Source organism: Medicago sativa, chromosome 8 (assembly GCF_051527215.1).
Source record: "Medicago sativa cultivar Bolivia chromosome 8, Bolivia_mono, whole genome shotgun sequence".
Classification (NCBI taxonomy): domain Eukaryota; kingdom Viridiplantae; phylum Streptophyta; class Magnoliopsida; order Fabales; family Fabaceae; genus Medicago; species Medicago sativa.
The window spans coordinates 6,903,105-6,921,269 of NC_140756.1; the positions used below are offsets into that span (position 1 = coordinate 6,903,105).

General features: G+C 32.4%; 1 protein-coding gene and 2 long non-coding RNA genes across 6 annotated transcripts; 2 read left to right on the top strand and 1 right to left on the bottom strand.

The window, feature by feature from the left end:
- Nucleotides 1-29: 29 nt before the first annotated feature.
- Nucleotides 30-5,118, top strand: LOC146896522 (protein FAR1-RELATED SEQUENCE 5-like). Its single transcript, XM_085736129.1, has 4 exons — nt 30-271; nt 2,055-4,287; nt 4,389-4,469; nt 4,549-5,118. The coding sequence occupies exons 2-4, from the start codon at nt 2,062-2,064 to the stop codon at nt 4,855-4,857; spliced, it is 2,616 nt and encodes an 871-aa protein (XP_085592255.1). The 5' UTR covers nt 30-271; nt 2,055-2,061; the 3' UTR covers nt 4,858-5,118.
- Nucleotides 5,119-9,705: 4,587 nt separating this feature from the next.
- Nucleotides 9,706-16,223, bottom strand: LOC146896523 (uncharacterized). Of its 4 annotated transcripts, none has more exons than XR_015023051.1 (7): nt 15,518-16,223; nt 15,317-15,386; nt 15,135-15,216; nt 13,890-14,014; nt 12,899-13,440; nt 12,733-12,810; nt 9,706-9,974 (listed from the first exon to the last, which is right to left on the bottom strand). It is a non-coding gene; the product is annotated as an uncharacterized LOC146896523 (long non-coding RNA). The 4 variants fall into 4 exon arrangements; XR_015023050.1 differs by having other exon boundaries at nt 12,899-13,234; nt 13,386-14,014; XR_015023049.1 differs by having other exon boundaries at nt 12,899-13,002; nt 13,114-14,014.
- Nucleotides 16,224-16,228: 5 nt separating this feature from the next.
- On the top strand, nt 16,229-16,701 carry LOC146896524 (uncharacterized). The gene is made up of 2 exons (XR_015023052.1): nt 16,229-16,263; nt 16,375-16,701. It is a non-coding gene; the product is annotated as an uncharacterized LOC146896524 (long non-coding RNA).
- Nucleotides 16,702-18,165: the final 1,464 nt, after the last annotated feature.

The following is an 18,165-nucleotide window of genomic DNA, read 5'->3' on the forward strand; positions in this document are numbered from 1 at the left end:
ATTCTTAAAACTTGTAGTGTTTCAGATTCAGCTTATACATACATATCTTCACCATCGTATTAAACTTATAGATACGACCAATTCATGCATCTTCACCATCGCACAGATTCAGCTTCATCAAAATTCCAGATTTCTTCCTCCCTTTCTCTCCAAAATTTCAGATCGATATCTTCCTCCCTTTCTCTGTGGCGCACGCTTGTTTTTTTAATCTCTATCTAGTTTGTGCGACCACCGCCATCCTCCGTCCGCCACCTGGCTCTCCAAGCCTCAGGTTCGTTTTCTAACACTCGACAGAACAATCTGAATGAACGAATCTCCTTTTTTTTAATTAGGGTTTTTTGTTTTTGGATTCTTTTATATGAATCTAATAGTGTTTAATTGGTTGATTGATTATGAAATTGGGATTATGAGTAATATAATAGGGTTGTGAAACCATTGTTAGGGTTTTGATGTGTCCAAAATTTAGGATTTTGTGATTATCCATCCAATTGGAGATTATTTTTGTGGTCCGAAATTGTTACTAATTTTGTGTGGCCGATCGGAAGTGAATAAATATATGTGTTTTGAGTTCCAAAAGACATTACTTTTTTGTCATGTTTGAATCCGAACTGTAGCTTTCTGTTTATGAATTAATTAGTCAAAGCCTTTTTTGTTGCTTTTACAATTATTTTGAGATATCAAAACACTAGCAGTAATCCATAAGCAGCAAGTTCTATAATGCTTTTACAATGATTTTGAGATATCAAAAATCTATAATGCAAGTTCTGCAGCATGTACTCTTTTAGGTAAAAAGTGAACCCTTGCATTGCCCATTTTAATTGATTTTGATTTTGCAGACGTTATGCTAGAATCACGGTGACTCATTTTAATTGATTTTGCAGAAGTTATAAGTGTATTTTTTGAAAAATCACGATGGATCACCATGATTGTGACACACCACAATGATACCAAACATACATACACTTAAGAGAATCTCTTAAAAGGAGGGGAAAATATAGAATTTTCTTGTTTTGTTATTATTCATAAGCCTTCCCTGTTATTCTTGTTTTGTTCTTGTCCCACACTCATACCCTTTTCTTCTTGTTATTATTCATAAGCCCTCCCTGTTATTCTTCCTTGTTCAATACATCATTCTTTTGAAACTTTTACCTTGTTGCTTCTCATTGTCGAATGTTTCTTTTAAGTCAGTTTTTTTCTTCTAATTTGTCGTTATTTGTGTTTTTTTTAGATTATTTTGTTGTTCTTAGTACAACTTACACTACTGTGCAATCTTTTGTTATTATTATTAGTAACAGGTTATTATTATAGCTATTATTAGTCATGTGATCCTCTCAAATCTTATAAGTCCATAAAGTCTATTGAAATCTTTGCAAATCTGTTATAAATCCATTAAAATCTTGAGCTCAAAATCCTGATTGTAAAAAGTCATTTAAAAAAGTAGTTTAAAATCCTATAAAATCAATATAATCTCACAAAGTCTTTTAAAATCTGCAGGATTTTGTTTGCCAAAATAATCTTTTAAAATCTCAATCAAATACACACCCCCTTAGATTACATTCTTGAAACTGAAAATACTAAGATACATACTCTTCAATTGAGAGCTCCGATTAGACTAGACTACTCTTAATGCCAACCTCATTTTGGGACATTTGAGATAATTACTACTTACATAGACATAGACATAGGAAGGGGAGGGGGTGGATTAAACATTTCCAAGAGAGGATGGGAGTGATTCATTTGTGATTGAGGAGGAGGATGCATCAATATTGTTCTTCTTCTCAGCCATGAAATCATAGAAAACAACCACTTTTGAACTTGAAGCTGAGTTCTTCTTCACCTCACCAAAGTTGCTGCCACTGCTTGGCTTCACTCCTTTCACCGTCTCTTCTCCATTTTTAGCACCACCTCTCCTCTTTAGAAATATGAAGAAACTAGAAAGCATGTTATTATGATTAAGTATATAATTATAGATTATTTAGCATTCTTTATGTTTTTGTTGTTATCTAAGTTGGTCAAAGTTGGTTTTGGTTGCAATAATATATTGGCTATTTTAGGGTTGTCATGGAACACCACAAAGACTGTTTGGACTCCGATTCCAGTGAAGAAGAATACACAGATGATTTAATAGATGATGAAGAACATCATAGTTCGTCTGATGCTGAAGATGATGTTGATGGTAATGCTGATGATGATGTTCATGATGAATCAGTTCAACAAGAGGGTTCAATCAGCGATGCATTAGCAAGTGACAGGTTTGTGAATGTAAATTCCATTGCCTCTGATGAAATTCTTAAACTTGAATTTGGTACTGTTGATGAAGCGTATGAATTTTATTATCGTTATGGAAAATGCAAAGGTTTTTCCATTAGGAAAGGTGATGTTAGGCGCAATAGTAGTGGAATAATTACAATGAGGCAGTTTGTGTGCAACAAGAATGGGTTAAGAGACAAGAAGCACTTATCTAGGAATGATAGGAAAAGAGATCATAGACGTATCACCCGAACAAATTGCGAAGCAAGGCTTCGTGTGCATTACAAAGCTAAACAAGGGAGATATGTAGTGTCTAGTTTTGTAGAGGGGCATAACCATGAAGTAACCCCACGTAAATTTACACACTTGCACCCACTGTATCGTAAAATTTCTGAAGCAGATAGGGCCCAACTTGATGCTCTTCAATCACATGGAATCAAAACCTGTCATATAATGGGATATATGGTTGCTCAGAAGGGTGGATATACTGATGTAGGTTTTACTAAGAAAGATCTGTATAACTATTTTGATAAAAAGATGCGCGATGTCATTAAAGACGGTGATGTTGCTGCTGCTCTAAAGTATCTTAATGTGAAGTCTTCCACCGATCCAATGTTATATGCTGAATACGATGTCAACAATGATGGAAGAATGAAAAGACTGTTTTGGGCTGATGGGAGTAGTAGGTCTGATTATTTTTGTTTTGGCGACGTTTTGGCGTTTGACACAACGTACAAGAAGAACAAATACAATTATCCGTTGTGTATATTTTCTGGGTGTAACCACCATTCACAGACCATTATATTTGGTGTTGCGTTGTTGGAGGACGAAACAATCGAGTCATATAAGTGGGTCTTGAACCGTTTTTTAGAATGTATGGAAAGTAAGTTCCCAAAAGCAGTGGTAACAGATGGAGATGGATCAATGAGGGAAGCTATTAAACAGGTATTCCCTGATGCATCTCATCGCTTATGTGCCTGGCATTTACACAAGAATGCGCAAGAAAATATAAAGAAAACACCATTTCTGGAGGGGTTTAGAAAAGCAATGTACTCAAATTTTACACCGGAGCAATTTGAGGAGTTTTGGTTAGAGTTAATTCAGAAGAATGAACTTGAAGGAAATGCTTGGGTTATCAAGACATATGCGAACAAGTCACTGTGGGCAACCGCATATTTACGTGATAAGTTCTTTGGACGTATTAGAACCACATCTCAATGTGAAGCTATCAATGCAATTGTCAAGACATATTCTAGAGCCAAAGGCAAAATTTTTGAATTTATGCATAATTTTGAACAGGTTTTGGGAGGTTACAGAAACAATGAGCTTGTTGCTGACTTTAAATCAAAATTCACGGAACCTGTGTTGTCAACTCACCTGCGTTTGATTGAGAGTGATGCTGCCAGAATTTACACAGCAGAGATCTTTAAAGAAGTTAAAGATGAAATTATGGATGCTGGTGCAATACGTCTCGAGGACAAAAAATGTGTGGGGGATACCATGGTTTATACATTGGGAAAATATCGTGAGAAAGGCTTTGAAAGAGACGTTGTATACAATGCTACAAGTTTAGAATTTCAGTGTTCGTGTAGACTATTCGAGTCACGTGGGATTCCATGTTGTCATGTCTTTTTTGTGATGAAGGAAGAGGACATTGATCACATACCAGAATGTTTGGTTATGACACGTTGGACAAAGAACGCAAAAGGTGTGTTTCTGAACAGCGATTCCAATGGGGAAATAGATGCTAATATGATTGAACTTGCTCGATTTGGTGCTTACTGTTCTGCTTTTACTACATTCTGTAAAGAAGCCTCAAAAAAGAATGGTGTTTTTAGGGACATAATGGATGAAATTTTGAATCTTCAAAAAAAGTATTGTGATGTTGAAGACTCTACTCAGTCTAAAAGTTATCAGGTAGGTGATCCGGTCACTGTGAAGAGCAAAGGTGCTCCAAAGAAGAAGAAGAACGCAACAAAAAGTGTCAGACACTGTTCAAGATGCAAAAGTACAAGTCATACCGCAAGGCATTGTTTGGTAATTTATCTATATATGATCTGATGAATAATATGTCCATGAATTAAGAATTATAATGTGCATGATAAAATACTTGAGCAATTTTTTTTTTTTTTTTGCAGGATACGCACAACGCTGAACTTCAATATAATGAAGAATTGGTCTCTATCTCTATTGATGATTCTTTACGCCAAAAAGAGAAGGTATATTTGTTTGTTATGCCTTTTATGCAACAATATTAGATCACAACAATTAGTGTATTAACTTATATGTCATTCACAGAAAAAGAAAAGAAAACCTAATGGCAATGCTAGCACAAGCAAGCAAAAGAAATGTAAAGAGGCAACAAAAATTCCAGAGATTCCGGAGACAGCTGATTTGCCAGTTACAAATGTAGTTCAACCTCCTGTGAATGTGTTGCAACCTGGTAAATTTCCAATGGAAATGCAAGCAATTTACCCCAATTATGGACTTCATGGTGGTGAATCATCAACTTCCTGTGTTGGGCTCTTGGCACAAGTCATGAATGTTGCTGGTTTTGGACAACAACAGTCATCGCAGTCTTGTTTCTACTCTGCTCAAACTGATTGAAGCTGGCTAGCTAATTTAAGACTCAATAGGGAAAGTTCTCTCTGTTTTTGAACAAGAAGTTCTATCATATTTTAATTTGTAAAATGCAAATTAAAATATCAGAGAACTTTTTTTTTGGATACAATTTATGTAGCATTTTATTTGTTTGTACTTCAGTCGTTGTGTTTGGATGTTTGATCACATAGGGTTGCAATTGAAGATTTGGTGCTGAATTGACTTTTTATTTAACTTATGAAACTGAATGGTTCCGTTTGAGTGTTACTTATATTGTCATATGTTATCAACATCACCATGGCAGGGTAGATTGAGTTTATTTTCCATCTAAATTGTAACCCATATGGTAGCCACAATACTTGGTTCAATTACGAGTCTTTAATACGCTATTAATACATTTTAATAGCATTTTTATGCCATTTATTACCATTGAAAACCGTTTTTCATAGGAGGTTCACTATTATAAAAAGAAAATTTTGAATTTGAAAAAATAAATAAATTGAACCATGTAAATGTAAGTGAGATTAAAGAAAGGAACCCAGACCACTGCACCATCAAATTATTTATTGCAAGTATACGTAGAATAAATTAAAATAGACTAATTCATTAGTTATGGAAATTTCTATAAATGAATATTTTGAATTTTCTAATCACGCAAATTTTCAAGTTTGGTGTTATGAATTATTTCATGGTGAGAATCCAAATGTAGCAAAAGGAAATAATTTAAGAAGTTTAATTGATTTCTATAATCATCAACCACGCGTCCGTTTTTTAGCAAAAACATCACAGTATTTTTTATTTATAGAAAGAGAATCATATATTGACATGTGCCGAATAAAATCACATTAACATGTTATTAATTGTTTTTGTTAGGCGTAACCGTACATATGCCTAACTAATGCCACAATAAAAAAGAATGAATTTTTAAATCAATTTTTTTATTATAGACATGTCACAGTAAAATTTCGATGACTAAAATTTAATGTAATCATTTTACAATTTCTACCTCAATGTAAATTTGTCTACCAAAATTCAATTTTTTTTTTTTTTACATATCTACTGTTCATTTTTATAAACAATCTATAAAAAGAAGATATTTTAATGTTAAGAGGGGGATATTTTGACTCCAAGACTAAGTGTAATAACTTACTCCAAATCTTGACCTTTAATTCCAATGTTGATTAATGGTCTAGATTAATTGATATGGTAGTCAACACTTATCACCATAAAATATGAAAACAATAAATGTCTTTTAATTTATTGATTTTTTTCCTTCTCCCATTGTTTTTTTTTTGTTTTCACGCTAGAAAAATAATCCTTCAAAATATATGCAATTTTTATTCCAAGGAAAGAATATTTCTATACCTTCAAAAAAAAAATCACACATACTATATACTTAAACTAATTTAACACTTTAAATTTTAAAACCGCTATGGTAAAATAAGCATCAAAGTTTTTTATTTGATCACAACTTTTTTTTTTCTACGCTAAAAATAATGGCATATATTTTTATTTGACCACAAAAATTGCATTTATTTGAAGGAATGAAAATATCCTTTCCTTGGAATAAAAATTGCATTTATTTTTGAAGGAGTTTTTTTTAGCGTGAAAACAAAAAAGAGCAATGTGAGAAGAACAAAAAACTCAATCAATTAAAAGACATTTAATTGAAAAATTAATTTAAAATAAAGCACATGACAAAAAATTGTTATTGAAAAATATTAATAAAGCAAATAAAGGATATCAACTAAAGAATAAAATTTTGTCAAAAAAAAACACTAAAGAATTAAATTGTAACATTGCATTTATTTAGAAGTTGGTCCAATCAACTGAATACATGTATTTTCCTTAAAAAAACAAACTACTTTAGGGTTTAGGGTTTAACCTGAGACCCTTGAAGTTTCGTGTGACAATGTTCATCATTCACCGTATTGTATTATTTAAGGATACCAACCAAAGAATAAAATTGTAACATTGCATTTATTTAGAAGTTGGTCCAATCAACTGAATACATGTATTTTCCTTAAAAAAAAACAAACTGCTTTAGGGTTTAGGGTTTAACCTGAGACCCTTGAAGTTTCGTGTGACAATGTTCATCATTCACCGTATTGTATTATTTAAGGATACCAACCAAAGAATAAAATTGTAACATTGCATTTATTTAGAAGTTGGTCCAATCAACTGAATACATGTATTTTCCTTAAAAAAAACAAACTACTTTAGGGTTTAGGGTTTAACCTGAGACCCTTGAAGTTTCGTGTGACAATGTTCATCATTCACCGTATTGTATTATTTAAGGGTACCAACCAAAGAATAAAATTGTAACATTTCATTTATTTAGAAGTTGGTCCAATCAACTGAATACATGTATTTTCCTTAAAAAAAAAAAACAAACTACTTTAGGGTTTAGGGTTTAACCTGAGACCCTTGAAGTTTCGTGTGACAATGTTCATCATTCACCGTATTGTATTATTTAAGGGTACCAACCAAAGAATAAAATTGTAACATTGCATTTATTTAGAAGTTGGTCCAATCAACTGAATACATGTATTTTCCTTAAAAAAAACAAACTACTTTAGGGTTTAGGGTTTAACCTGAGACCCTTGAAGTTTCGTGTGACAATGTTCATCATTCACCGTATTGTATTATTTAAGGGTACCAACCAAAGAATAAAATTGTAACATTGCATTTATTTAGAAGTTGGTCCAATCAACTGAATACATGTATTTTCCTTAAAAAAAAAAAAAACAAACTACTTTAGGGTGTAGGGTTTAACCTGAGACCCTTGAAGTTTCGTGTGACAATGTTCATCATTCACCGTATTGTATTATTTAAGGGTACCAACCAAAGAATAAAATTGTAACATTTCATTTATTTAGAAGTTGGTCCAATCAACTGAATACATGTATTTTCCTTAAAAAAAAAAAACAAACTACTTTAGGGTTTAGGGTTTAACCTGAGACCCTTGAAGTTTCGTGTGACAATGTTCATCATTCACCGTATTGTATTATTTAAGGGTACCAACCAAAGAATAAAATTGTAACATTGCATTTATTTAGAAGTTGGTCCAATCAACTGAATACATGTATTTTCCTTAAAAAAAACAAACTACTTTAGGGTTTAGGGTTTAGGGTTTAACCTGAGACCCTTGAAGTTTCGTGTGACAATGTTCATCATTCACCGTATTGTATTATTTAAGGGTACCAACCAAAGAATAAAATTGTAACATTGCATTTATTTAGAAGTTGGTCCAATCAACTGAATACATGTATTTTCCTTAAAAAAAAAAAAACAAACTACTTTAGGGTTTAGGGTTTAACCTGAGACCCTTGAAGTTTCGTGTGACAATGTTCATCATTCACCGTATTGTATTATTTAAGGATACCAACCAAAGAATAAAATTGTAACATTGCATTTATTTAGAAGTTGGTCCAATCAACTGAATACATGTATTTTCCTTAAAAAAAAAAAACAAACTACTTTAGGGTGTAGGGTTTAACCTGAGACCCTTGAAGTTTCGTGTGACAATGTTCATCATTCACCGTATTGTATTATTTAAGGGTACCAACCAAAGAATAAAATTGTAACATTGCATTTATTTAGAAGTTGGTCCAATCAACTGAATACATGTATTTTCCTTAAAAAAAAAAAAACAAACTACTTTAGGGTTTAGGGTTTAACCTGAGACCCTTGAAGTTTCGTGTGACAATGTTCATCATTCACCGTATTGTATTATTTAAGGATACCAACCAAAGAATAAAATTGTAACATTGCATTTATTTAGAAGTTGGTCCAATCAACTGAATACATGTATTTTCCTTAAAAAAAACAAACTACTTTAGGGTTTAGGGTTTAACCTGAGACCCTTGAAGTTTCGTGTGACAATGTTCATCATTTACCGTAGGGCATTGTCATACCCCAATATTTTTTACCTAAGATTACACAGTGGAGGTGTATCTTTAATTAATGGGCGTACATAATTGTGCGAACGAAGTAAGCACTAAATAAATTTTTATTTGGAAATGATAAATTAATTATTTAATTTAATCATTATTAAAAAGTGCTTTCTTTGTCCCCAAGTTTTGCTAAAATATTTTGGAACACAATCTGAAATATTTTGGTAGACAATCTAAAGTATTTTAGTGCTTGATCTAAAATATATTTTAATACTCAATAATGTATTTATGTACTGAATAACATATTCATGTACTGAATAACATATTCATGTACTGAATAATATATTTTTGTACGCAATTGAGATATTTTTGTAGTAGATCTGAAATGTGAATTAATATATTTTTGTACGCAATTGAGATATTTTTGTAGTAGATCTGAAATGTGAATTACTTGCTCGCAAAGTTTCTCATTTATTAGTTGTGTATTTTCTCTATAAATAGAGAGCTCACACAATGCATTTTGGACACCGAAATTCACAATTGATGCTTCTTGTGTTTTTCCTCTCTTCTCCCTCGTTTAAATTGTGTTGACGAGTTTTTCTTCTTTTTCTATTCCTTTCTGTCCCTTTCGGGTTCAAGGTATTTTAAAAAAAATTCTTTTTGTTTCGTTTTAGGTCCATTCTTTTTATTATTTATTTACTTGCGTAATTTTTATTTCAATTCTATTAATTATTAATTTGCATTTAGTTATGAATGTCAGTTCGAATCTAAGCAATGCCATTTTTTTTAATTAAATTCAGTTTCTTTTAAGCTATGAATGTCATGATCAATGTATTATTCCCCTCCTAGTTTTTTCTTTACAAACCTTTATTTAAGAATAATTAAAACAAGAGTGAAAATATGATTTTTTTTTTTGGTTACTCATAAAATATGATATGAAACCGTTGACAAAAAAACATGGCAATAACATAATGATATCTTCCAAATCCCTTAATATTTGCATAATTGCATCAAGAATTTAATACGGTCGTATGATAATAACATAATGATATCTTTCAAATTCCTTAATATTTGCATAATTGTATCAAGAATTTAATACGGTGTATGGTAAAAACATAATGATATCTTCCAAACTCCTTAATATTTGCAGAATTGCATAAAAAATCGTATGGTAATATCCTCCAAATCCCTTAATATTTGCATCAACGTAATTCTGAATAAATACACCTGCATCAAAATTAAAAAAAAAAGAAAAAAAGCGTCAGTGCAAAACATTTCTACAATTCCTAACCAGTTCTAAAAACAAACTTCAGGGCACATCATATCTTCTATCTACTATTATGGAGAAAGTCGCAGCCAAGAGATTCGGGTCACAGAATCATTCACATGACTTCAAATCTGAATTAGTGGTCCTTTCATCCAGGTAATCATTTTAAATATGTTGGATAATCATTTTTTTATTGAATATTAAGATGATAAGTTATTGTTAGATTGCTGAATTTGAATAAATATGTTATTATAACTTTCTTTTGATAAATGATATGTTAAGTTCTTACACCTTTTTATGGTTCTAATTGGTAACTGTCAAAGTAGCCATGATGAGAGCGAAGATGAAAAGGTACAAAACTATGATTCTACGGCTTCAACGCCAAAAGTTTTGAGGAAAGTTGCAAAAACCGAAATGAAAGCCTCCAAGACTAATTTTAATGCTGATCTTGGAACCAATTCAACACCTCCACAGACTAAAAGTGAAGGCAAGAGAAAAATGGCTGATCGGAGGAAAGTTGCAAAATCCGAAATGAAAGCCTCCAAGACTAATTTTAATGCTGATCTTGGAACCAATTCAGCACCTCCACAGACTAAAAGCGAAGGCAAGAGAAAAATGGCTGATTTGGAACTGACTCGGGTTAGGAAAGACCTTTTTTGCAAACCTGAAGAGGAAGATGATAACGATTTTTTCCTGAACTTTCATCCAGATCAGCCAACTGGATATGATGGTGATGCTGCTGCTTTTGAAATTCCTTCAGTAAGTAATCATTCAACCTTAAAGCATTAACTTTCAACTCAACCTGACTGTTGCCTAATTTTTGACATGTTAAAACTTGTTTGACAGTGGATGCCATTTACATTCAAACCACCACCAGCAATGAATCTAGATGCTATTTGTGCCTACATAGCTGCGTATGTTTTTATGCCTGATGATGATGACTTAAATGGGTAAAACATATCCTAAGCAATTTGAATATCATTTTTTTAGTTTTGTTTATATTAGTTTAGCTGATGGTTCTGTCAATTTTCATTATAGGGACGAAGAACTGATTCGCTCAACTAAACATGTGTCTGGATATAGGAAAACCCTAAAGTCACTGATGCCAAGGACTTTTGTGGATCAGGAGGTAATTTGAATATGATAATAACTACTTAAAAATCACATTGTATTATGATGGTGTATGTTCATAATTTTTAATATTACATTATACAGGTAATTAATTTGGTTGTTTCGCACCAAAACTGGCTGATGGATTCATTATCCAAAACCAAAACCAGAGGAGTATGGTATCTCCCCACATCTTTTGCGGTATTCACCACTACTGATCTTACTAGAAGTTTTTATTTATTTGTACTATTATTAAAATCAATTATGTTTGTGTTACTTATGCAGCAATACGCACTCGGCTGTCGACACACTCCGCAAGAAGTGCGGAAAATCCTTCAAAAGGATTTCATTCCACAGGGTCAATCTCCTAGCAAGGTTGTTTTATGTTGATTCTGTTTGTATGATTATTGCCATATCAAAATTAAAGCATCAAATGAATTATTTTTATTTTTTTCTTTCTTTCAGATTTTCATTCCTGTTAACGATCAAGGGATGCACTGGTATCTCATGGTCGTCGACTTTATAGAAAGAAAATTGGTGGTGTTAGACTCTTTGCCTTGTCCGGAAAGAAATTACATAAGACGTCGGGATGTTTTGAAGCTGGTTTGTATCCTACATGTTTGTTACTTTATAACTTATTATTATGCTTATGTTACTAAGGTTTGTAACTTATTGCAGGGTATTTTTATTGAGGAAATTTTGAGTATTGATTCTCCTGTTGATAATGTGGATTCACCCAATTCAATATCAAACTTTTGTACAATTCAACCTAGATCCCTTCCAACACAACGCACTGGATCGTATTTCTCATTCATTATACTTTGTATATTTCTATTTTTAATCTATGGTTGTTGTCAGAGTCACTAATGTACTACTATTTTCCACAGGAATGATTGTGGAGTGTGGGTTGCTAAATGGATGACTGAATGTGCATTGAAAAGTGATTATCAGAATATCAATGTAAGTTTATTCCATGTCACTATCTTAATTACTTTCACAAGTTATCCTTTATAACTAGCATGGAAGAATTTATAATTCTTACTATTTTTTCAGGTTGTCACAGCCACTAGGATGAAACTTGCACTTCATTTGGTCAATTCTAGTAACAATACGTTGTACAAGTATGAGGTATTGCCCAGGGCTGCAAATTATTGGAGTGCTCAGGAAAAGAAAAGGAAAGCTTTGGTGAAAGTGAAAGTTTGAATGCTGTCTACTTCAAGACAATTTTAAAATTTCTGCATGTTTTGTTTCTATCTACTTTGAGACAATTTTACAATTTCAGCATGTTTTGTTTCTATCTACTTTGAGACAATTTTACAATTTCTGCATGTTTTGTTTTTACATTGATAATTATGATTTCTATTGGATAGGTTGATGGATAGAGAATCTAGACTATGTTTGGATAACCCTAATTTTGGATTGACTTTTTGTTTGAATTGTTTTCCCTATATTTCGACGTCAATATCAGTTTTTTTTACACTAAAACATTGAATAAGACAATGACAGCATACATCATGTATAGTTTTTACAGCATATATCATGACAACATATAATCCTAATGTAGTTTGTGCTTGTGGCGTGTAATTGCAGTGAACAAATAATGAATACCTGAACATTAGGCTGTCTTTGGCTTAATTCTATTCATTCTGGAAAATAGGAAAACACCATGAAAAGCTATACCAGATCCTGCAGAGGATTAATAAGCACATAAATGTTTTAGTTTAAACATGAGATATCTATGGCTAAAAAGAAGGAAGGAATTTTATTTTAGTACCTAATACGTTAATTGGTGAGATAGGTGTTCGGTAAGAACATTACGAGATTTACGAGATTTACGAGATTGATTCGTTAAGAGCCATTGCACTCAAAAACACTTTTCTATTAAATATTGCAAGGAAAAAAAAAGCCATGTATTAGAATCCAATTGACAAAATGGTTCTTTTCATAACTGCATTTCTATTCTTCTCTTCCCATACAAGGAACACTCACCAATTGAAAGAGACCTCTATAGCACCTATTAACACCGACCCCTACTTCAAGAGACAAAAATTAGGCATGTTCTCTAATGCAACTTTGATGCAACTCAGACAATAAGAAAAACAACCTAAACCTGATGATCAAAATAATAGTGAATCAGATGATAAACAGAACAACCGTTGCTACTGATGCCATTAAAGAAAGAGGAAATTGAATAGAACAATCCCTCTAAAAGTCCGAAATGTTTCACGTGAAAGAAGGTTTCAACTAAAGAAAGGTCTCACAATTAAATGACGGCAAGTTTTAACGCCAAATATAAACACACCCTTGGATGGAATCCTGTAAGCATAAAGCATAGACATGTATAAATCTTAAGGAAATAGCATCAACATTTTATCGCACAGAATGACCAGTGTCTCGGGTAAATAAAAGCTTATAGAACGCGTTCTCAATGCAGCATAAAACATTTAAGTTCACTTGGTATTAGGAACCAAAATTGTAGTTAATTTATTTATATTAAGAGGTATGACTAAAATCAAACTGCTTGAGAAGAAAGATGTATTGGGGGGGCTAATAAGGAGATCTAGGATAGCTGAAAATACATTGAAAAACGAGATAGCAAGGACCAAACAAACATGTTGGTCTTTGAGCAACTGTTTGCAGATAGAATGAGGTCAGAATTATTATTAGAAGATCCATGACAGTTATCCCTCTGACAACACCCTCTTCAAACAACGTATAACTTCATTTTTAGAAACCAGGAGCACTTTCCATATCAAGAGCCTGACCTTGAAAGCCTGCATATCTGAGAGCAGTTGCGAGCAGCCAACACCAACACGCGATAATAAAACTGGAAAGCGAGTCATGGACATGAATGAATGAGTAACAAACTGAAACATGAATCAGTTCGACCCTGCAAATGAACTGAATCATTAACAAACCCAGCAAAATATATATATATATATATATATATATATATATATATATATAACATGCAATTCTTGAAATTAAAAAGAAATATCACTGTCATATATAATGGTAGTGTCAAGGATTTTTGGGTTTCACAAAAAGATTTTTTTTTTTTGAATCGGCAAAATTTATTAGTGCCAACCCCGCAAGCCGCAAGGAAAGGACGAAAACTGAAACTACAAAAATGGTGCCGCATATATACGGAACACCAAAAACCAAAACCAATAAACTCCTAATGACAAGATAAACTCCCTATCTAATGACAGAAGCAAGTTATGCTCTTGTAACCTGTTTAGAATGGCTGCAGTTTGTTGGCCATATTTTGATCAAGAGTATGAGAATTTTAGCAACAGAAACAACCCTCCAAGGTACACCTTAATCTTATCTTGACTTGCAATTATGTGTTTCAATGATAGGCAAATTAAATAGTATTTTTAATTTTACAAATTAGGGATGCATACACAGAAGTGATTGTCCACAAAATTAACCTAGATCAAGAACAGAAGCAATTGATGCATACACATAAGTGATTGTCAGGTGCTTCTATTGATAATGCAACCCCAAGAGAATTACATTTTTAGTTTGGCTACAGCAAATGCAGTAGTATTTATTAGAAGCAGAAATTCTGTGGCACATGAATTAGGCATACACTCTGGAAATCAGTAATCAACTATGTCAAGACAGCTAAAACAGGCTAAACCAAACAGATGCATAAAGCCAATCTTACCAGGCAAAATTGCAGGCACTATCAACTATCAAATATGCTCAGAACCACAAACACAATCAAGGACAGATATTACGAACAAAAATTCAAAAACATAACAAAGATAAACAAAGGTTTGACATCGCAAAACTGACTTGTAAATCAAATGCAGTTACAACATTCCTCAGCAGCAAAATTAAGATGTAAAACCTTTTAAAACCCCAAAAAATATACACAAAAAAAATTAACTAACTGAAGGAACAAACAAACTAGAATGAACAAACTGAACCTCATCTCAATCTTTGTGATTTGAGAACAATTTGGGAACAAGGGAGGAGTGAATGATACGAAAAGCACTTACCCATCATCACCACTACAACGAAAAGAGAATCTCTGCGGCGAGCTTCGGCGAAAGCTTCTTCACCCCATGGATACCAATCAACCTTGAATTAAATATAACCAAATAAATTATTAATCAATGAAAAAACTAAATGAGATTAGAGCAATTGGACAATCAAATTGAGAAGAAGATCTAGTTAATACCTCGTGATCATGTAGCCATCGTCATCAACAGTAGAAGCTAATTTCCTCTTCCCTTTCCTTCGGATTGTCTCTGAAAAACAAAAACAAACAAAAAACGCAAATCAAAACCTGGAAATGAAATTAGCTCAAAAAAAAATCGATAATAATTGACAAATTCGAAATGTGTGAAGATAGAGAAACGCAATGTGAAGATTCTTGAACCTTGTTCATCATCTTCGGGTTGAGGATTTTTTCGAACTCTCGCCATTGTTGCTCGAAATGGAAAAACCCTAACTCTTGAAGAAAGGGTTTCGGAGAAATGAAATTGGTGTGATTTTGAGAAATGGCAAGCGGCGGCTACGGAACGGAAACTATGTCTGGTGGATCTGATAGACGAATCCTAGGCTGGGTAAGCGCAATAGCAAGTTTGGAAACCCTTGGGTCGGTCACGCGAGAATTCGAAAGGAAGAACATGATTTCAATTTTGATTGGAAGAATTGGATTTCAAATGGATTTCGATTTTGAGATGAGGAACTCAAGATTTTGAATGGATTTCAATTTCGATTTCGATCTTGAATTGGGTTAAGAATGATTTTTGTCAGTGATGGTCATGTCTTCCATTTTGGGAAGAAGATGAAGAAAAATGAATTATATGCACAGCACGTGAAGAAAGGTTGAACAAATTGAAAAGATGAAGAACAAAAAATGATTTTATTTTGAATAAAATAAGTTTTTTTAGAAATTTTAAATAAAATAAGTTAATAAATCAATTAATATTTTGTATGAGGACTAATTTATAATAAAGTAAAATTAAGTGTTACAGTGGTCCATCACAAAGACACTAGCTGACATGGCATGAACAACTATGCTATTGGTTAAACAAAATGACTTTTTTAAAAAAGTCATTTTTTTGACTGCACCATAGAAGCTCCCTAATTATAGATCAGGATTATGGTATTGGTCGGAAGGTAAAATATTTCATTCTACATTATTCATATTATTAAATCTTGTCATTTCAACTGTGTTGGCTGGTTTTATATATGATATTTATATGTGTTGAATTGTGTTGAAATTATTAGGGTGCAAGTGCAAATGTGTCGGTGAGTTCCGTGAAATTTCGAGGATTTACAGGAACTTCTGCTAGCGGCTTAGCTATTCAGTTAAATTGTAGTTCCTCTGGCTGTTTCGACATTTTATTAGATCAAAACAACATTGTTTCTGCTCAGCCAGGAAATAAGGCTTCTTCTATTTGTACAAATGCCCATGGAACTGCTAGAAATACTGTTCCAAATGTCCCTTGCTTATCAAAGTAATTGTTTTGTTTTTTTGCTTCCATGCATGAAAAAAACAATTAAAAAAGTGTATTATTAAATAAGTTGCAATGCAATTGAGAGACTCCTTAATAAGATCTTAGAGAGGCTAAAAGAATAATCACTCAACAATTGCTAGTTTATTCTAGAAGGGATTTTCTATGCACACTCTATTTGTTAGTTGGTAATTGATAAATGCGTGAAACATGTGATGCTCATTTTCAAATGATTTGGTTATACACACTTCATTTTCACATGCATTTTTTTGGTGGTGGCCGAGGTTTAAAACTCGGATCTTGCATATATTATGCATTGTCCAGCTAAGCTCACGAAGACATCATTTTCACATGCATTGTTGCACCATATATTTCACCAAATCTTTGAATAAAATCTTTTCACGTATGATAAAATTTTGATCTTCATAACCAGCTTATACATTTTAAAATTTAAGAACTAAAATGCACATCTTGTACGGTTAAAGGGATAACATTTTCTTAATTTAAACTGCAACATCTTGTTGACATTAATCAAGACATCATAGTACCTCATGATCTAAAACCAAATATTTCTCATCGTGAACAAGCTAACATAAAAATATCAAAAAAAAGAATCTGAATGTTTAGTTTCAAAGTTAAAAGAATATTGAACTACTATTAATACATGATGGATGATGAAAGAGTTAGTGACAATTAGTTATGGGACCATTGTGTTATTCATGCTACTATTGTTTTTTAAACTACAAATTTGTGGTATCTGCCTGCTGCAATCTATAGACACTAATACATTTTTTACTGTCCTTGATTGAGTGTACTAAGGTTTTGGCTTGAAGATTATTTTGTTTATGTTCAACATATTCAGTTGTTGAAGATTTTGAAATACTTAATGCTTGGAGCAGAAAAGTGCATGTGCATGCATTGATCAATTCTTGTATTCACGTCACTAAGACATACATAAACATCATGGTCAACACCGTACCAAAGAGAAAAACTACTTCCTGTAAGAAAATTAGACCCTACATTTCCAAAACCGCTCAACATACAGGAAACATGAGGTAGCTAGCTTCAAATCAATAGACCAAAAACCTGCTAAATCGAGCCCTACTATATATGCCCTAAGGTTACAAAATAAAAATCTAAATGTAGAAATTTAATATTGAAAATTGTAAATTTAAAATCTTAAAAGTTTAAAAACTTGTCTTTTCTATGCAACATTTATTTTTTTTTTATTCTATTTTTAGGTCATTATCTTGTGTCCTAATGGCACAATTTAGCATTTTTCTAATTTATTTACTTCTAAAGTATCTTTGCTTCAATATCATTTTCGATAAAATTCTCCATTTTTTACCTTGTAAAAACTATAAACTCCTATTCTTCCATTATTATATGTAACTTCCAATTCTAGCTTAATTTCTCATTAATTTTACATATATTTCAACCAAACTTTAGTCTTGCTAATATGTATAATGAAAGGTGAAAGAACAATACCTTATTGTAAAAAGAAACCGGTGAAAAATAAAAGGTCATGCACTAATTAGCATTAGTCTTCTAATTATGTGCAATG